The sequence below is a fragment of the Sus scrofa genome, chromosome 8, assembly GCF_000003025.6.
Source record: "Sus scrofa isolate TJ Tabasco breed Duroc chromosome 8, Sscrofa11.1, whole genome shotgun sequence".
Taxonomy (NCBI): Eukaryota; Metazoa; Chordata; class Mammalia; order Artiodactyla; family Suidae; genus Sus; species Sus scrofa.
The window spans coordinates 36,215,935-36,238,443 of NC_010450.4; the positions used below are offsets into that span (position 1 = coordinate 36,215,935).

The 22,509-nt window shown below is 33.4% G+C and overlaps 1 protein-coding gene across 1 annotated transcript in view; it reads right to left on the reverse strand.

Annotated features, from left to right (window-relative positions):
- GABRG1 (gamma-aminobutyric acid type A receptor gamma1 subunit) overlaps positions 1-22,509 on the reverse strand; it is a 64,437-nt gene that overhangs the window by 17,879 nt on the left and 24,049 nt on the right. Inside the window, exons 3-7 of the mRNA XM_003128952.6 lie at positions 19,211-19,278; positions 6,662-6,882; positions 5,642-5,724; positions 2,319-2,456; positions 2,054-2,206 (exon numbers count right to left, since the gene is read on the reverse strand). Of these exons, the coding sequence (XP_003129000.4) occupies positions 2,054-2,206; positions 2,319-2,456; positions 5,642-5,724; positions 6,662-6,882; positions 19,211-19,278 (663 nt within the window). The remainder of the gene's footprint in view (positions 1-2,053; positions 2,207-2,318; positions 2,457-5,641; positions 5,725-6,661; positions 6,883-19,210; positions 19,279-22,509) is intronic.

The window sequence follows — 22,509 nt, forward strand, 5'->3', positions numbered from 1 at the left end:
TCCTATTAAAATTCCCTGAGTTCATGAAAATAAGAAAATGTGGAATATTAAGAGGGTTCATTGATATTCCCCCCCCTGCCCCCACTACTTCCCCTGCTCAAAATCCTGCAATAATCTCCCATTACATTTGGAATAAAATACAAGGCTCTTCAAATGACCTACTAAAACATATGTTCTAGCTACTGGCCACCTCTCTTATCTCATTCTCTATCACTGTTCAGTCTCCTGTATTCACAGTTGTCTTCTTTCTGAGCCTCAAGCCTGGATTTCAAGGAAGATCCTACTTTGGATCTGTGTGGTTCTCCACAAGACCACAGAGTAAACAATATATCTGCCTATGCCCCTTACCATTCTCTTGCCATTTATTTTGCTTTTTTTTTCACAGCCTTTATTACCCACTGACTTTTTATTACATGCTTTTTATACTTGTACATTGCCTGTATACCATACTAAAACATAAATGTGTATAAATTCATTATACAAAATTTATTATACTGCTCCAGCAATTATTTTAGATGAGAGCACTTTACAATACATATTCACTGTTAACATTGCAGCACCTAGGACACTGCCTATTTCACATAAAGCATTTGATAAATGTGTGTTAAAATGCAATGTTTAATAAATGAGCTCAGGAAATTGTCCTTCAATGATGTATGTATGTATGCTTGTATATATACTTAAAAATAAACCCTTAATTCTCCATCAATATAGGACACAATTGTAAGAAATATTCTTTAACTTAGATCTGGCTATAGCTTATTTTTATGGTTGGTATGGTAACATTAAAAAATATGAATTCATGTAAAACACAATTCCACAATTGGCTATCCTCTTTCATGATACTAGTACACAGGCTTTTGGCTTCATATTAACCTAATGGTAGAAATAATCCATTCAAATTCTCTTTGGGAAAGAATATGAGAATAATGTTTAAAAACAAAATACAGTATTTAATTTATACTCAGAGTAGCCTACAAAAAATCTAATTTATTTACCTTGAACATAAAATAATTTTAAATAACTATAGGAAACACAACTCAGATGTGAGTGCCTTTTGTCTCCTAGCTCTGTCTACACCTCTGTATGACTCCCAAGGAAAGGCATTTCCAAGTACAAAACTAGGTACTTCACATTTTATCTTGCCACTTTTATGTTATGGAAATTCCTATATGTACTAAATGTAGTTATTCATCAGCTATCATAGAAACTACATGAAAACCTCTATATGGTAGAAAATAGAAACTGTTCCAACTTCCTTTATGTTTTTTAAGACCATTATCGGTAGTGTGATTCATGTCTTGCACTGATGTTGGGAATGAATCAACCAATCAATAAGTTGTTTTTGTATGTCAATACATGAATTTATGTTATCTTTTTCTTTTTAAGTAAATGTATAGTAATTTAGACATATTTTCTTACATGACTTTCATTACTTTAATATATTGCTAAAGATAGCTAGGAAAATTCTATTTTATCAAATATGAATTACAAATTATCCTTTTAATCAGTGCTATTATACAGGCAACTCTCAAAAATATTCACAGACTAATTACACATTTTATAGATTACAGAAGCCCCAAACTTCTTGTTCCTTTCAGCAACCTGCCCTTTGGAACAGCTGACCATTCTGTAGCACCACTGTAAGAGCAGAGGATTTCAAAGCCTTCTAAACACACATCGGTCAGTAAATACTGGCGATTAGTGATTCAGCTAAAAAATAAAATCTTGATAAAAAATGATTGAAAACGTTGACCAAATTTAAGATTCAGGGATTAAGTATGACTTTCATCTATTAATTAATACTTGCTTAGTATTTACACTTCCCTGGACCTCTGCTAAGGACATTTCTAAAATTTCAAGCTCTTTACAGTTTTATTTCCTACTTATTTTTTCATATATTTGTTTCAATAACATTGCACTAGAGTATCTATCCACTTTTGCCTGACTGTAGTTAGAGGAATATTTCTAATATATTAAACTTTGAACTTTTATCACATTAAAATGTTACTAAAAGTCTTATGACACTATAGCATAATATTACATGTCATACCCAGTGATGTTCTGGCAGGTACTGCATCTTTATTGATCCAAAAGGACACCCAAGAAAGAACAACTGTCAGGATACATGGAATGTAGGTCTGAATAGTGAAATATCCCATTCGTCTGCTCAGGTCAAAAAAAATTGTCATGATAATATAATCCCCTGGAAGAAAAAAATATGTTTTATTTTGGCTATAAAATACATATACATGTTGATTTAAATATAAATTCCACTTGATGCTAGCATTAGTCAGAGATTTGTTTTCTCTTCTTACCAGAGATTGTGTGAGAGATTTCAGTTGTGTTCCGTAACCCTACAAATGCAAACTGGTATAATCTCCAATATTTAGGATCAGCCACTTCTACAGAAGGCTTTTTCCACTTATACTCAATTTCATTTTTAGGGTATCCATCTAGGTAAAAAAAATTAAAAATATATACATTAGCAAATCCAAATCTGTAACTGTTGCAACACAGCATTATCCAAAGGCATTATTGGAAATTCTTCCATTTTTATTATATTTCAAATAAAGAAAAATACTGCATGAAATTTTTTAATATAGTTTAAGGTATAATAATATAATGATTAAATAATGATAATTCATGTAACACCACTTAATTTTAAAAAGAAATCTTTCTAGCATTCAGGAAAAACCATGTGTCCACCCCAACATACTTGCACCCCTCCCAACCAGAGGTAACCACTAACCAGATTTCTGTGAAACTCTTCACCTTGTTTTGCAGAGGTTCCCAGGCTAGGGGTCTAATCAGAGCTACAGCTGCCAGCCTATGCCACAGCCACAGCAATGCAGGATCCAAGCCGTGTCTGTGACCTACACCACAGCTCGTGGCAATGCCAGATCCTTGACCCACTGAGTGAGGCCAGCGATCGAACCCGAAACATCATGGTTCCTAGTTGGATTCGTTTCCGCTGCACCACAATGAGAACTCCATGTTATAGTTTTTTTTGTTTTTTTTTTTTTGATAGGCAATTCTGAAAAATATAGTTTAGGTTCTTTTTGAACTCTGGCTATTGCCATGCTGGATGCATTATTTTAAATCTTCCTTCTTTTAATATCATATTTGTAATAGTTATTCATGCAGTTGTATGTAGCTGTGGTAAATCTGTTCTGTTGTAAAGAAGTACTGAAGTTTACCCATTTTGGTGTGTCGACATATATAAGATTTCCTATTGACAATTACTAACACTGCCATTAGCAACAGTATTGTACATTCCTCACAAAACACTGTGTATATGCAAAAGTTTCTCTGGAATATATACTATGAGACAGCATCAAGCTTTCTTTCTTTCTTTCTTTCTTTATTTATTTATTTTGTAGAGAGTATAATAATCTCATCTCTCACAGAGTTTGAAATTACATGTGGATCCATTTTCTCATTAAAGTTCATGTGGACAGTCTTCTTTAGGGGTCTGGAGGTATATTCTATTTCACTTTTTATGATTATGAATAAAACCTAGAACATTTTTCATGTGTTTGTTAGATCTTCGATTTCTTTTTTGAATAACCCCAATGATTTTATTGGGGTTTTTTTTTTTTTGGTCTTTCTTCTTGTCTGAATTTTTTATGTATTCTGAATATTAGACTTTTGTTAGTTATGTGTGTTGAAAATGCCTTTGCCTTCTCTGTAGCTGTCTAGAATGGAAGTATATCCTTTCAAACAGGATAGACTTTTCTTTTCTGCCACATGTCTGGGAAATCCATAGGGCTTTTTGGACTAATCCAGTGAAGAAAATTTGGGAAAATCCATTCGGGGTTGGGCTTGTGATCAAGTCCTCTCAAGGAATTGTATCACCCTGGTATGCTAATTGCAGAGGCAACTTTCCCTTTAGATCTTAGAGGTTGTATGTGCACATGCAGGTGTATGGTGGGGTGTGGCGTACTCTTCCTGCTACCCTAAGTGTCCAGCCTTCTGTAACCCAGCTCTATGTAGAGATCATGTTTTGTTACATTTCCAAGCCACAAGCCTGTCAAAATCAAAGTTCAGATTTATCTTTTTGGCAAATGTCCTCAGGTTAAAATTGCCTATAAACTTTATCTTTCTGGCTGTAACTTTTAATGTAAATTTTTATGACTGAAAATTCCTTCCTAGGAATCACATGTTTTTGAGAAGATTTCAATAATAATAAAATATTATAAGTTGTTTTGAACAGACAGCTGCTTCTACCATATTACTGGAATGAAATTCACTATCAACTTTAAAAAGTTCTAAAACAGTGTTACATTTCCCACCAGGATCCTCTAATAAGCCATGCATTAAAATTATTCTCCTCTTTGTTGGCTTATTTAAGGATCTGTTTTCTCTTACTCTCTCCATCTTCTCTCTGTTGTTTAAAAGGTTTAGCCATCTTGTTTTTCTATATTTCTCACTCTTTTTCATTGTAATTATAGAGGTAACAAAGTATAGTCATAATATATAGGAGTGAGGGCACAAATAACAAGGAGCTAAATTTCATGGTATTGACTTGATAAATGGGACCATAATGAAATCTTCCAAATATATTTGTTGCGGAATGTTAGGTGGAGAAAGCTTAATTCTCTACTGGACCCATATGAAGTGCCTGAAAAAAGTCAGCTGTGGTTATTCCATTTATGTCAGTGAGACCCAATTGCACCAACAGGGATAGGATATTAATTCCTAATAATGACAATCAATGCTAAAGAGATCACACCAATGATTAGGCAAGATATCTAGGGGAGAGTAAATATATCTCCTTCTTAATTGCTACATGTTTAAATATTTGTATATCAGCTCTTCTTTGAATGTTCCTATTAATCAAGTCTTTGTTGTTATTTGACTGTTTTATTCATTGAGAAGTCAATGTTAGAAAATTAAAGCAATGAGATATGAGAATATGAATTAAAAAGGACATTTTAGTGAGACAAAAATTATAAAGAAAAGTCACTGAAAATCTTTAATAAAGGACAACAAGAGATATATGGGAAGTTTTAGGATGACGAAGCAGGATAATACTAATGAATACTTATCAACAGTGAATAAAATCTAAAACACAATTATCTGAAAAACAATTCTCAACAAAGGAATATAGCATTTTATAATTCATAGACAGACAAATTTTTTTCAAAACTTGATCAATTATATATTTTGCAGAAAAAAGTTTTTATATATGTGAGGATAAATATGTTTATAAATATATAATTTATATTGATATAGAAAGATTATAGCTATTTCCTTGCCACAAAATACTAAGGTTTTGTATCCAAATGATTTCTCCTTAATCATTTCTGTTTCATTGATTCTTTTTAATAAAATAAACTTATTTCTATCTTAGCTTTTCCTACTCATTTAATATTAATTTTTTATTCATCAAACCAATTCAATATATTTTAAAATATAATATAATAAAGTTAAATCTGGCCTCCAGGATAATTATGAATTTTATTGTCACTTTTTAATTAAAAATTAGAAAATAAGTCATTTGTAATTTCATCAAAGACAGTTGAATATAGTCTACATTTCTGAAAATTGTGGTTTATTTCACTTCATTTTACATTTTAAAATAGACAGGATCAGAGGCTACAAAATTCATGAAAATATCAAGGATTGTATCACTTACAGCTTGAAAATTCCAGTGGACATGAATGTTCATCCATAGGAAAGTTATGAAGCTGAAGGTAACATTCTGCATTAATTGTCAATCTATTTAGATGGAAAAATAGATATTAAATAATGAGAAATAATATCAAGCATTAAAAATCTTTTGTCTAATTCTTAATCATGATTTTGGTCTATGATGATGGACTGTGATGCACTGGAAAATAATAATTCTGAAGTTTCAAAGTCTTAAGTAGTAATATAACTTTCATAAATAAGAAAATTCTGACATTTTTATCTCCAGCTAACTAAGATACCTCACAAATAACCGAAGTTTGATCTCTGTTTACAGTTAAAAATCCGCACTTCAGGATCTCAACAAACACATGCATGTACACACATGCAGATTAGCAGAGGATATCTGGTTAAATGTGGCGATTTTTTTCTCTTTATCGTAAACATCATTCCATTAGGAGGATGATCCTTAATAATGAGTAGATATGTTCAAGACAATGAATTAAATAAATTTGAATATTATACATTAACCTGAATGTAATCCTTCCTTAGGGATGTTACTACACCACCAAAAGGAAGAGTATTTTAAAATGTTATAGCCAGATGGACTCCCAGAAAAAAATCTCCATCAATCATTTGCCTTATATATTAAAAAACATAATGTTTATGCCACAACCTTTTCTTCTGCTTCTAAGGAGGGAAATCAAAAAGTTTTTCCTCTTTGCTTTTAATCCTTTTCACATACTAGTGAGACTGAGCTTAAACAGGTGTTTCCAAAATATTTCATCATTTTAGATTTTAGTGAATAAAAGAAGCTTCATATTTCTTCCTTCACAACTTGGAAAAAAAGTAACTTCAGGAATTGATAAAATATTTGTATGGGAAATAAATTAGAGCAACTACATGATTTTTAAACAGTGTGCTTGGGCTTTGGGATGGAAATCCTGTGAAATCAGATTGTTATGATCATTATACAACTACAGATGTGATAAATTCATTTGAGTAATTAAAAAAAAATCAGTAATACCTTAGCGTATATAGGACTCGTCCATCATTCCAAATTCGAAGAAGACGATTAGGAGTGGTTATCCAATGAGCATCAGATTTTCTTGAGTTTCTGAAGAAGGTGTCAGGAATCCAAATTTTTCCAACCATATTACTGTTAAGCATAAGCACTTTCATGGTACTATTGAATTTTAAACGACTATCAAACCAGGTTTGGGCAAAAATTATATCTATTGTGTATTCCTAAAAGATAAAAAGAGGAATAATGATATGTGATAGTAAAGCCACTATTTTAGATGTTTCCTTCAGAAGTTTGAATTTTTATATCTTAAAGTTTTTATAAGTCAGTTAAATTCAGTCTTTTTGAAGAAAAAATGTATATCATTATCTTAACGTTTCTTTTTCATGGTTTATATGAGTCAAGTAAAATAAAATCCAAGATTTCTAGCAATCACTGCTTCGTAGTGTGGCTTTTTGTATTTAAGATTTTATAATATGGAGGATATAATATAAAGGCCAATCTTTTTTTTTTTTTTAACTTTATTTTTTTTAGGGTCGCACCAGGGGCACATGTAACTTCCCAGGCTAGGGGTCAAGTTAGCCACAGCTGCGAGCATAGCCACAGCCACAGCAATGCAGTATCCAAGCTTCATCTGCGACCTACACCATAGCTCACGGCCACACTAAATCCCCTGTCCACTGGGCGAGTCCAGGGATTGAACCTGCATCCTCATGGATACTAGTCAGATTCATTTCCACTGCTCCACAATGGGAACTCCTAAAGGCCAATCATTTTTAATGTTAACAGTTATATTAAAACTTGTGATATTTATGAGTTCTTAAGTCACACAAAAAGTCACAAATTACAAAATCAAAATGCAAACACTCACCAAATTATCTGAAAGCCCTTTCCTTGTCCTTTGTCCAAAAAATTATTGCAATTACTTAGATCCACTATTTTCAAATGTTTTAAAGCAACCACACTCACAAAAAGAGAATCCCTATTGAGCACTTACAACATGCCAAGTATTGTGTTGAGTTTTTTGAGTATCATGTCATTAAGTACTTTACTACAACCCTGTGAAATAAGTACTGCTATAATATTTATTTTTGAGGAATATTTACTCATAGAGATGTAAAATAATTCTCTCCACATCATGATATGAAAACTGAGGCATTGCAGGTTGAGTCCCAAATCCACATACTTAACAACCACATATAGTGGTGGTCATAGTAGGACCTGATATGTGCCTAATTAGAGCAAAGCCTCTGTCCTTAATCACCAAGTGACTGTAAGTAGGAAACTGCATGGTTAAGAGAGAATTCTTAGGAGTAGGTGATTAAGTATAACCTACCTTTATATCCTGACAATAATGCCAGCCATATTATAAGCATTAAAATTTATTTGATAAAATTAATGAATAAGAATTTGTAACCGATGCTACTGAAAAATGAAAGTGATTATATGTACATGTGTGTATAAACTTTGGTATTAAAAGAGGAGAAAAGAGTAAATTGGAAAATATGAGGTTTTATATGAGTTACTTGTGGTGGGAGAGTTTTGTTGCTCAATCGACGTAATGCTAAATTTTGTCCAATTTACCTGGAGGGAAATATTTAATAGAATAAATGGAAATATAATTGTGTGTTGACTAGTGAAATAATTTTTAAAAAATGGTTGAGAGAGTAATAAGTAAACATATTATGAATCAACTTGTTAATAGAGAAGCTAGATCAAATCTTAGTTTCTAGGCAAGATATTTATAATTAGAAATTACTTGACTAGAATATAGAGAGCAAATTGAGAGGAAAACCTCATTTTATCTATTTAGATGGTTTTTTTAATTGAATAAATTTGACATGTGACATTGTCTAAGTTTAAGGTGTAAAATGTGTTACATATTGTTATATGATTACCATTGTAGTTACATTTATTACATTACCTAATTACAGTACGATATTATTGTCTCTATACATTAAACTGTTATGAAATTTTTATTGTTTAATTAATACTCCTTACAAGTTTATGCTTTTGGATACCATGACTTTATCTATTTTGGATGAACACTGTTGCAATTTAGGAAAGCCACATACATATGAATAATTATTTAAAATCCAACAAGGACCTAAACATTACATAGTTGAGTATGGGATGTATGCTGTATAAAGGGATCAATATATAGATAAATTATTATGGATAACTTTTCTATATAATAATGTAATTGATTGGTTATCATTCAATAATCTTCCCATATATTTAACATCTGTTGTGTGTCATGTATTGTTTTTCATGGATGTGAAGATGTGACATCCTGTGCACAAAAACATTGAATCATGATCCCCTCTTCACATACTCTTGGTTGCCATTTAATCAACATTGTATATCTGAAAAGGAATACAAAAATACAATATCTTTTAAAATTGCACCCCAAAAAATCAATACCTGGGAATATACCTGACCAAGGAGGTGAAAGACGTATATGCCGAGAAGTATAAAACATTAATCAAGGAAATTAAAGAAGATGTCAAGAAATGGAAAGATATTCCATGCTCCTGAGTTGGAAAAATTAATATTGTAAAAAATGACCTTACTACCCAAAGCAGTCTATAATTCAGTGCAATCCCTATCAAATTACCCATGACATTTTTCGCAGAACTAGAACAAACAATCCAAAAAATCAAGTAGAACCACAAGAAACCCAGAACTGCCAAAGCAATCCTGAGAAACAAAAACCAAGCAGGAGGCATAACTCTCCCAGACTTCAGGCAATATTACAAAGCCACAGTCATCAAGACATGTGGTACTGGTACCAAAACAGACAGACAGACCAATGGAACAGATAGAGAACCCAGAAATAAACCCTGACATCTATGGTCAATTAATCTTTGACAGAGGAGGCAAGAACATAAAATGGGGAAAAGAGAGACTTTTCAGCACGCATTGCTGGGAACCTGGACAGCTGCATGCAAATCAATGAAACTAGGACACACCCTCACACCATGCACCAAAATAAACTCAAAATGGCTTAAAGACTTAAATGTAAGACAAGACACCATCCAACTCCTGGAAGAGAACATACGCAAAATATTCTCTGACATCAGCCTTACACATGTTTTTTCAAGTCAGTCTCCAAAAGCAACAGAAATAAAAGCAAAAATAAACCAGTGATCAAACTTGTAATCAAACTGACAAGCTTTTGCACAGCAAAGGAAACCAAAAAGAAAACAAAAACACAACTTACGGAATGGGAGAAAATAGTTTCAAATGATACAACTGACAAGGGCTTCATCTGTAAAATATACAAACAACTTCTACAACTCAACAGCAAAAAAGCCAACAACCCAATTGAAAAATGGGCAAAAGACATGAATAGACATTTTTCCAAGGAAGACGTACAGCTGGCCAACAAGCACATGAAAAAATGCAAATCACAACTACCATGAGATACCACCTCACACCAGTCAGAATGGATATCATTAATAAGTCCACAAGTAACAAATGCTGCAGGAGGTATAGAGAAAAAGGAACTCTCCTGCACTTTTGGTGGGAATGTGAGCTGGTACAACCACTAAGGAGAACAGTATGGAGGTATCTTAGAAAATTCTACATAAAACTACCATATATATGACCCAGCAATGCCACTCTTGGCCATATATGTGGACAAAACTTTCCTGAAAAAAGCCACATGCACCCGCATGTTCATTGCAGCACTATTCACAATAGCCAAGACATCGAAACAACCTAAATGTCCATTGACAGATGATCGGATTAGTAAGATGTTGTTATATATACACAGTGGAATACTACTCAGCCATAAGAAAGAACAAAATAATGCCATTTGCAGCAACATGGATGGAATTAGAGACTCTCATCCTGAGTGAAGTAAGTCAAAAAGAGAAAGACAAATACCATATGATATCACTCATATCTGGAATGTAATATATGGCACAAATGAACCTTTCCACAGAAAAGAAAATCATGGACTTGGAGAATAGACTTGTGGGTTACAAGGAGAAGGGGAGGGAGTGGGGCAGTTGGGGAGCTTGGAGTTAACAGATGCAGACTATTGCCTTTGGAATGGATTAGCAGTGAGATCCTCCTTTGTAGCACTGGGAAGTATGTCTAGTCACTTATGATGGAACATGATAATGTGAGAAAAAAGAATGTATACATGTATGTGTAACTGCGTCACCATGATGTACCACAAGAAAAAAATTAATAATGTATTGGGGAAATAAAAAAATTACAAAAAAATATATTTCAGTCCCAACATAGGCATATGGAAAACATAAAACAAATGAAAACTTTTGATTTGTACTAAGTAAAATTAAAAAAAAAAACATTGTATATCTGAGTTACTTTGTACTTTTGCATGAAATAAAACAGCAGAAACTGCTTAAGATAAAGGATACCCACAAGGATTATGGCAAAATCCTTGGCAAAAATCCAACATTGGTTGGTAGAGGAAATATCAAGCTGCTTAGCAGGTATACTTGGATGCAGTAATCCTAACTGGGCATTATAGATGACACTTGAGGAGGTCCCACTGTGGCTCAGTGGAAAACAATCTGACTAGCATTCATGAGGACACAGGTTTGATCCTTGGACTTGCTCAGTGGGACAAAGGATACTGCATTGCAGTAAGCTGTGGTGTAGGTCACAGATGCGGCTTGGATCTGGTGTGGCTGTGGCTGTGGCTGTGGCATAGGCCAGTGGCTACAGCTCCAATTTGACCTCTAGCCTGGGAACCTCCATATGCTGTGGGTATAGCCCTGAAAAGATGAAAAAACAAAACAAAACAAAAAAGAACAACGACTCTTGAGAACTAACTTGTCGAGTAAGGAGAGCAGATATAGCAAGCACCTGACAAGACCTTCTGTAGGACCTGTTTATAAGTGTGCTATTCACTGTTGGAAGAGTTATGATTTCCAAAGGGCCAGATTCTTCCAACAGAGATTTTTGGGAAAATGTGAAAATTTTCTCTGCTCACAATTCCCTCATCTAGGTTCAAGAAGAGAAACAGAGTACATATCTTGATAATCCACCCTTCCTAAACTTTTTGCAGAGCCAAATACTTCCAATCTCTTTTAAATTGCTAATCCTTAATAAATGCCTCATGGAGATAATAAGGTTATTAAAGTTTGTGCCGTTTTATATGTACTTGAAAAATCCAATTTTGTTTGCTCACTTATGTTAGTGTAATTTTGAGAAAATGATCAAACTGTGTCCTTGTATTTTATGTTCCTATTTAGAGGTTAAAATTACCTGCATAATAAATAAGCAAAAGAAACATGAAAAGGAACTCCCATGCACTCAGAACAATAAGTACAGTAGCTTCTCAGATAAACATTTCGAGATGAGAAATGATACATTTAACATTTGGGTTCCAATGTACATTATGAAACTGTCTCTTTGCAAGTTAGCTCAGAGAATAGCATTAATAAATAAAAGTGAAGGAGAGAGCCGTCTTGATTTCTAAATCAGTCTATCAAACTACAATTGATGGAAGTGTGTGTAGTATATTCTTCCTACTTCCCTGTTACCTTTGCAATTATATGCTGTGTCTAACATTTAAAAGTCCTCGTTAATTCAAGAATATATTCAATTATTTACATGTATGTGTGTGTGTGTGTGTATGTCTTTATATAGTAATGGAAGGAACTTTGCACAAAATGCAAACCTGAGTAATTAATTTAGGTGCATAATTTCATCATGGAATTTGGATGACCCTGATGTAGCCTTCCCATCTTAATCTCTCCCTAAATTATTCACATGGCCAAAAATATATGATGGGCCAATGGTTAGCATTAGATCAGGTACTAAAGCTGTAAACATGTAGAGAAAAAATAAAAGTGTAGCTAAGCCCCAACACAGAGTTTTGGTGGTAAAAGTTCATAGGATTCTGACCCACTTTGCTCGATTATTGTAAAAACATCTACTTCTTGATACTAACTCAAGATAAACAAAAAACTTGGTGTTATTCTGCCTTTTCAAATGTTAAAAGAAACAGGGAGCAATGAGGTTATCATTTTAGTCTTCCAGCAATACATTGAGAGATATTACAAATGTAGACATAAATCCTGAGTTCAGTTACCAGCACTTTGGGTTCTATTTTCATGTCCCTAAATTTAGATTGCCAAGAGCACATAATATTATGTGCATTCATCAATTAACTTTTTAAAATATTTTTCAGTGTTTGAGTTACTTCTATATTGTTTTCAGTTTACAAAGATAAAAATGAAGACTTCCTGTTGTGAATATATACATGATAAAAATTTGAAGTTAATAACTCTTAGGGGAAATAGAGTTAAAGAGAAATAGGAACCATAGAGGTTATTTTCAGCAATAGGAAATTAAGGAAGACTTCATGGCAGAGTTGTATTTAACCTGGAGTTTAAAGGGTTTGTGAATATTCAGGTAATACTGGAGTCAGATAATAGGTGTTGGAAGGGGGAATAGTAAAGAGGTAGTAAAATGTAGAGCATATTAAGGAAAAAAATAATGCAAGCCATGAATAATGAAAAAAGTAGTGCATTTTCTGTATGTAAGTGAATGTGCCTTCTATAAATACACAGGATATTTTACAACTGGAAGAGTTTTTGACAGCTATTGTCTAATTACCAATCAATTACATCAACTAGATATCTCAAGGTAATATGATTGGGAAGAGGAACTAGAACAAACATACAAAGCCCCAAAATAACTTTATAGCTATGACTTTCAAATACAGCTGAATACTAACATTAAAGAAAGAACTTTAAACATAAGTTAATTTTGTTGTCTACTCATTGTTACAAGTCCAAATCTTAACACAAAAATGGAATCAGATAATTTTATGACACATCAGTATGCTACTATGTTATATTTTTTAGATAACAAAACAAATACTGATACATCAAATGTGTGTTTTAGTGAGGAGTTACGATGTAATCTAAAGAACACTGGTTGGATGGGGTCAGAAAATTATGTCGTAGTTCTAGTTCCTGGAATATGATGCTGACCAAGTCCTTTACTCTCTCTCTCACTGGAAAAATGAGGTCACTATGCCAGATTATCATCCTCATCATCCCCAGCTCTAGGGATTGGTGATCCCAAGAATGTTATCGATCAATAAAATTTTATAAAATGTGACAAGTTAACTTTCTAAGAAGTGATCTAAACATAAACAGGAAGAAAGACTAAGATGGACATGGTGTCATCCATTGACCCATTTGCTTAAAAATACTTCCAATCCATAGGTATCTTTGTTATTTTCACTTAATCCCAACTAATCCCTACTAAATTTATAGTGGAAATGGCTTAAGCCAGTGGCTGCCAAAACTGGTTTACTAGTAGAGTATTTTAAAGATTCACATTCCAGGTTCCCATCCCAGATTACTGAATCGAATCTCACAGAGCGATCCCTGAGAAAATTACATTTTTCTTAGATACAGTTTGAGTTTCTAAAAGTTTGGAAAATTTTGACTTAAAATTCCATCCCTTCCTCAAGGCATTTGTAGCCATTATACACTAGGCTTCTGACAATAAAGAAAGGTAAAAGAAACAGAGAGAGCGATCCATAGGTGAGATTTGTATAGAATTCCTCAAACCAAAGAGTATAGGCTGTCATCTCTCTAAATACAAGCTCTCTATATAAACACTATATGAGAACATGCGTTTATGTGTATGTATGTGTATTTAAGTAAAGTTTAGTTTTTAACATTCACCTAATAAATGTCCTCCTACAGAATTTTATAATGCAGTCTTTGAAAATGGTGAAATATCCATCTCATGTTATCTTAGGCCATGTTAAATTATAACCACATGTGCTAAACTGCTTTTTTCTTAGATATTCATTTGTTTTTGTTTTTTATATTATTAGCCAAGCATTAACATTTGACATTCTCCTTGTATAAATAAATTTTATAATAAGAAGTGAAACAATCAAAGAGGTTGCCTAATAACTTTAAGTTCATCATTGAAAGCTCTTGGTATATATTAAATAGTTTTACTCCTTCTTGATGTGAACAAACAGGCCCATTTTACAACATTCTATATTTATTAATTCATAAAGGACTCAAAATTTTAACTACACTGGGAGGCATATTACTTGAATATCATTCAATATAGACATCTCCAATATCTGACCAAGATCTAGCGGAGGCCTCAGGGGTGTTTGTATCCGTATTCCAAGGAAATAATTATGGGTGGCTAAAAGAATTTTGATAACATTACCCTTAATCACAACAGATTGGAAACATCTGAATGCAGATAATGGATTATCTGGTTCTGATGCAAATACATCCCCTAATATTATGGAATATTTAATGACATTTTTAAAAGTAATTAAGCAGAATAACAATCATGATATAAGTGGAAAGAAACAATGTTTAAAACAATAGATATATTATAATATTTTGAAAAACTATGTGCACAGTTATTAATGTGATAGGAATAGTGGTGACCACTAGATAATGATAATCTAGAATTTTATTTTTTTTTCTTTTGCCTAATTAGAGCTTCTAATTTTTCCATATTGGAAATTGATTTCTTTTATAATAAGGAAAAGATCCTCTTTTAATGAAAGGTTTTTAGAAAAAAAATAGAGCAGGGTCACCATTTGCTACTTAAAATCTATGTAGGTTCATACACAGAATTCTTCCTGGCCCTTACTCTTCTGTATGGATCTAATTTGTTGTTTTTAGTCATCCTCCCCACTAGGTTTTATACTTCTCTAAAGGAAGAAGCCATATATTTTCTAACTTAGTAGCCAATGCACCAACTGTTACAATGTAAGTACTGCATAAATAAAGACAAATAAGACCAAAAAGCATGAAAAGATACAATCTCAAGACCTGAAAAATTAAGGTTATTTTAATTGCAGTTCAATAACTTCTATTAACATTTTTCCTTCAGTTTTGATTGCATATTTTTTGATATTTAGATAGTTTTAATTAGAGCATGCATAGTTGAATAGCCCATCTCCAAATTAGCTTTTGTTTCAGTCTTCATTATATATCTGTTATTCACTTTACATTTAAATCCTCAAATTAGAAATTATAAGAACAATATATTTGTTGACTAATGTATTCATTCTTTCAATATGCAATTACTGAATATCTAATTTTGTGACACTGGCACCAAAATTGAAGCCATTAATTTGAATTTTGATTGAAAAAAAGAAAATATTCTATTATAGAATAATATCATTTTATCACATATGTACAGACAAGTGATACTTATCTATAGATACTATTTTATGATGCCAGGCTTAAAAAGAAACAACCATTTTCACACAGCCAAATTTTGTTTCATTTGAAAAAATAAATCCATTAAACCTATATATTAATTTTGTTCCTTACCAGTAACTTAAGTTGTATGAGTAGTTAAGAGGGTAAAAACCTGCTTGCTTGCTTTATTACCCTCAAGTCTTCTTGCTTTTTATAGTCAAGGCAATTTTATTCATTTTATAATAACTGAATCTTAATTTTCCTGTATTGTCTAGTTAAAATAGTCTTTTATGTAAACTGTTCCTTAGTCTCTACTACAACAATCCTTATGTTTCAATAAATACTGTCAAATATTTCATAGTTCTTTCCTTGTATGTGCTTTAGTATCACCAGTTTTAACAGTAACTTCACTTAAATAGTTTTTTTTTTTTCCTAAAACTGTCACTATCCTGGAGTTCCCGTCGTGGCGCAGTGGTTAACGAATCCAAGTAGGAACCATGAGGTTGCGGGTTCGGTCCCTGCCCTTGCTCAGTGGGTTAAGGATCCGGCGTTGCCCGTGAGCTGTGGTGTAGATTGTAGATGTGGCTCGGATCCCGTGTTGCTGTGGCTCTGGTTAGGCCGGTGGCTACAGCTCCAATTGGACCCCTAGCCTGGGAATCTCCATATGCTGCGGGAGCGGCCCAAGAAATAGCAAAAAGACAAAAAACAAAAAACAAAAAACTGTCACTATCCAAGGTTACAGGTGTGTAATTTGCCCCAAGGGGAAACTAAATCTTTAGTACCATGAAATTTTTACACAGGAAGATCATCATAGCAGCCTCTTGATAGTCATTCTTACCAAAGTATTTTTGAAATATTAATTCTGTCTTTAATACTACCTCTCTTTATTTTAATGACCACATTTTTTCTTTAATGAATTCATTCAAATTGAAAAGAAAATCCCCAAATAAAAAATACACAATACAGGAAAATTTAGACTTCCGCATGCACAAACAAGCTTATTTTATCTAAGCATTGGTTAATTAGAGACTGAGCATTTTAAGATTCTTTTAAAGAGAAAATTAACATTTTAGTAAGGCATTTCTTTATGATCTCTTTTACTTGTGTAATGTTAAATTAATTCACACAGGTATACAGAACATTCCGTCTTTACAAAAACCAAATGGTTCTACACAAATTTATTTGGCGTAGAATCAACACTGAAACCCTTTTTGAAAACTCTCTCTTCCCATGCTTTATCTTGAGTTTCTTGCCATCTTTGCTGTTTAATTTACTACCTTAGCTTCATCTTTCAGGTCCTTAAATGTTTGTATTCCTCAAGGTCTGTTGTTTGTTTATTTTTTTTCTTCTCTCTTTAAGACTGTTTTTCCAATCCCTTAGAGGTTCAGCTAATTCCCAACCAATATTTACTTCAGCCCTTTCTGCTGGAGCTCCTATTTTCAGTGTTTTCAAATTCAGCCTGTCTAAAGCCAGTTCATATTCATTTGCTTTAAGGCAACAAAAATGTCCATTATGGTGTGGCCAAGATGCTGTGAGTATAGTAATCAATACAGACAGCTGTGAAAGTTCATGACAATCATGTGAACATCATGTTGAGTCAGAGAAAAACAGCATGACTGTAATACTATAGGAAGAAACAGACAGACAAATTTTAGCTGTATAATGTGATGGTTATTTAGGTATCAAGTGTTGTAATAATGAATAAATGAAGTTAGAGAGAAAACTCATCCAACTGTTAGAGAATGATCTTTGGAGGTGTTATGTGCTGAATGGTGTCCTCAAATTTCTATGTCGAAGCCCAAACTCCTAGTGGCTCAGAAGGTGACAGCATTTAGAGATGGGCCTTTAAAGAGATGTTTAAGTTAAAATGAGGTTGTTAGGGTGGACCCAAATCCAATCTGACTGCTGTCATTATAAGAGGGGAAAATCTGGATACACAAAGAGCAACAGAGATATATATGCCCTGAAGAAAGCCCATGTGATGGCACAACAAGAATGTAGCCATCTACAAACCAAAAGCAGAATGGTCTAAGAAGAGAGCAAACTTCCTAACATCTTGATTTAAACTTGAGACATGACTATCTACTACTTGAACCCTCTAGTCCCTGGTACTTTGTTACGATAGCCAGAGACTTCACAGAGGTGACCAAATCAAAGGAGATGAACATGACATATAATTGAGCCCACTGAATGGGAACAGTAGTCTGACTCACAGAAATGGGATTTTTAGAGTTTGGAATGGTCTATTTTCAACCTAGTTTAAGTAATATCTATGGGTTATATCGGAGGTGTTAATTATGTCTTTCATATAATAATAAAAACTATTTCTTTTGTATAAGAGACAGAGTATAGATGCATACTATATGTTCCCTACTAAATGGCCTTCTCTTGATGTTTTCTCATATTCTTTCTCTTGCCCAGATTTCCCTTATACTCTCTCTCCCCTCTCTATCACCATGCTCTTACCTTATTCTCTTCTAAGTCAAGTTTCTCAAAATAGTAGTGAAAAAATTAACCTGCATTCCCATTTGTTCTCCATCACCTTGATATTAGCACATGATTGCAGTCTGTTCCTGCAGAACCCATATTTCAGGGTTCTGTGATAAGAAGTTGGATATGAGACCAATTTTGAGGATGGAGGAGAGACATATGATTCAGTTATCTTTTCTTACTTTCACCATTGCACTGAATTTCATCTAAGACAACCAGTACCATCTACCCATTAGCAGTGGGCCCAACTTAATCCATTTATCATTGGATTCTCATGTACACTGACAATTGATTTAGTTCCTAATTCTTCATGCTTTTTTCTTCCTCAGATTATATAATATCATCTTCTCGCTGGCTCTTCTCCTACCCACTGATATTTCTGAGTATATCCCTTTTCTGCTCTTCTCTTTCTTTGACCTGGATTTTATATGCATTGATCTCATTCTACCATCTGATCCTCAAAACTGTGTACTTAATGGGTATCCCCCTTGGATCATTTCTTGAGGCTTTAAGTTATATTTTATGCTGCTTGTCCCTCCACCCTTCCCAATTTACATCAATTTCCAGTCCTAACTTCTCCCCTGAACTTAAATCTAAATCATTGTTAGATAGTTCCTCCTGAATGTGTCTTTAGCATTTGAGGGCACATATGGCTATATTCCCTATCTCAAAAAAATGACTTTACCTTCTGCAAAGTCATCTCTATACCTTGGAGTTGGCCTACATGCAACTGACAGATCACAAATTACATCTGTTGCCCTGAACTCATTCAGAATTAGCTATCAGAAATTATTCATGTATTCATTCTATCACTGTGGTATATACTCTAGAACACTATGCTAGATAAATATTTTTAATATTCATTACTCACCATATTTATGGGATCAACTGGTCCAATGCTGTTTACATAGACATCAGTTTCAATTACTGTGGGCCTCACTGCAAAATACCAATACAAAGACATGGCCAAAGACAAAATCAGGTTGTGTTAAATAAATTATATTTAAATAAATATTAATAAGTATTAGTACTTTACATTTCCATCACAAAGCATTACTCATTATGAAATTAAAAAGCATAGCTTGTAATGCAAACACAACAAACTTCAGTTTACAAATCAATTTTGTAACTAAAAATTACCATTTTTGAATAAAAACATACCAGTGTACAACCTAAAAATGTTAAAACTGTCTAAATCATCCATTAAAATTAAGCAAGTTGAGTTAATGTAAAAACACTAGCTAATTTGTGCTGCAATAGTCATGGAATTTTAGGATTGGATGGATTTTAGAGCCTAAGTATTGTTATGTAGTCCTACCTAGTGGATAGCAGCACTGTGCTAGTGAATGTTAACAACTTTACTCTTGAAGAGGGAGAAAAAAGCCCTCATTTGTAGCTTTTGCTGATTTCCATGTTGTAAATACTCTCACAACGACTGATTTAAAGATATCAGTGTGAGGTGTTCCGTTGTGGCTCAAAGGTTAAGAAACCCAACTAGGATCCATAAGAATGAGGGTTGGATCCCCAGCCTCACTCAGTGGGCTAAGGATCCAGAGTTGCTATGAGCTGTAGCGTGGGTCGCAGTTGCAGCTCAGATCCCGCGTTGCTGTGGCTGTAGCATAGGTCAGTGGCTACAACTCCAATTCAACCCCCTAGCCTGAGAACTTCCATGTGCCATAAGTGTGCCCCTGAAAAGCCAATCAATCAATCAATCAATCAATAAGATAGCAGTGTGAAGTCATTGAATGCAGAGTTGGGACAATATATAATCAGTGGCTCTTGTGAGCTGGTATAAGCCAGTTCTAGCACACACTAGAACTTGAGGCATAGCTATTTGATTAAAGGAGGCAACGTATGTAAGGCATCTATCCAGGTTGATTCTTTTGAGAAGCTTAATCATATTTGTTCACACCTTCTTCTTTCCTTGTTAACAATATTAATTTGGCTCTAGTTAAAGGTGTATTTTTATGTATTCTCAGAGTATATTGTATATCCATCACTGTAGACTTCATCTGTTGTATTTTGTACGCAACTATTTGTGTTTTCAGGGTTAGTCTTTAAATGATATATACAGTATTTTTATACTGTATCAAAATATGTAGGCTAACCTGTAGGTCAGCCATTTAAATGTTTATCAAATGATATGATTAACTATATCCACAATGTGTGCATACTTGGTTGTGACTTGGATTTTCAGTCTGTCAGGTTATTTTGGCTTCCTACAATGAGATTTACCATCATCATAATAATTTATACTCATATGATTTTTTTGTTTGCTATGAAAAACATTTTCACATAGCTTCTTTTTATTCCTGTCTCTGTACCAAATAGGTTAAAAATAGTTAATTTATTGATCCAGCAAGTACTTGTTGAGGAATGTATGTAAAGTGTTCAAAAGTAAACAAGGGTAAAAAATATTATGGACGTCGATCATAGATCTCATGGAGTGTTTTAATAGAGATAACGCAAATGAAATAAAAGCATAAAAATCGCCTGGTACAGTGAACCTTTCTATACTAAAATAGCATGTTTTTAGTAATATTTACTCAGTTATCCTTTCTAAACTTCATGTGATTTTTCTTTCTGGCCTAGTAATCGCCACTCTTAGACTGCAGAGGCTATGTTAGACCTGTCAGAACAACCTCCTCCTCCATACGTAGCTGTCTGCCAGTCTGAATCCCCATCCAGTCCCGTCTCCCTGTCTTCGTAACTTCTAGTCTGACAGGGCCTCCAGGCTGCTAAGCTTCAAAGGAAAACTTCACACATTTTGTAAAACAGTGCCTGTATTATTTTAAAATGATATTTATTTGTGATCTTTGCCGTTTAAAAATCCTACACCTAAGAAAACATTCAGCAATTAAATAGTCTGTTTTTCTTCAAATAGTTTTTTGCATGACATACATATTTTCTTAGCTAGAAAAATAAGTGAGATTTGTTAGAAATAGGTTCAGTAGGAGTTCCCATCGTGGTGCAGTGCTTAACGAATCCGACTAGGAACCATGAGGTTGCAGGTTCGATCCCTGGCCTTGCTCAGTGGGTTAAGGATCCGGCGTTGCCGTGAGCTGTGGTGTAGGTCGCAGACGCGGCTCGGATCCCGCGTTGCTGCGGCTCTGGTGTAGGCCAGTGACTACAGCTCCGATTGGACCCCTAGCCTGGGAACCTCCATATGCCATGGGATGCGGCCCTTGAAAAAGGCAAAAAGACAAAAAAAATAAAATAAAAAATAGGTTCAGTATGCAAAACTATAAGTTTCTAGACCTGTGTAATACATGATAATGTCAATCTACTAGTAAACAATTAGATTTCTTAAAGTAGGTCCTGTGACTTACAGATGATTTTATTATTAAGCTGATGACTTCTGAGATAAGTTGCTTTAATCATTGGCCATTTATTTTTGACTAGCGATGAATTGTAACCAATAAATATCATATAGTTAAGATAATTATAACTGGATTTATAGTTGTATAATGAAAGCCAATTATTAACAAAAGGTTTATTAGTTTCATTTGCAAGTGTATTTATTACAAGTTATAAGCATTTAAGTGCACCAGTCTTATCTGATTAGATATCTTTTTCAGTTCATCTGATAAATCAACAAACACTGGATGCCTGCTCTTTATTGCATGTTACTTGGGGCTGAACATTGTCTATGCCAAGAACCAAATGATTCTTGAAGAAATTTTTATTTACAGAACATACTTTTTACCGTATAACATATATTTTACAGTATAGAAAGTTTTAAATATGAATGCTATATCCTGGTTTCTTGATATCATCATTTCCTTAGCTAATTATAAGACAAATAAATGCATATTAGAAAAATATTAACTCTAGCATTAGGGCTTGAGCCACATGAGGTAGTTCATGATGAATAAAAATCACATTCTTTAAATTAGTAAGTCCAATGTAGAACAGTGCTATTTACAAAGAAGATATTTTAAAAATTGTACAATAAATATATATTTTCAAACCATGGATATTTTTGAGTTATTTTATGTATCATTTTACAACTTTGAGATGCTAATATTTGATCCAACCCTTTAAACTTTAGTTCCAAAACACAAGGTAGAATAAACCTGAAAATGAACCAAAATATTTCAGATTGATTTTAAAAATACAGACAGTGCTTATATGCTTCAAAATATATACTAAAAAGGAAAACAACAGAAA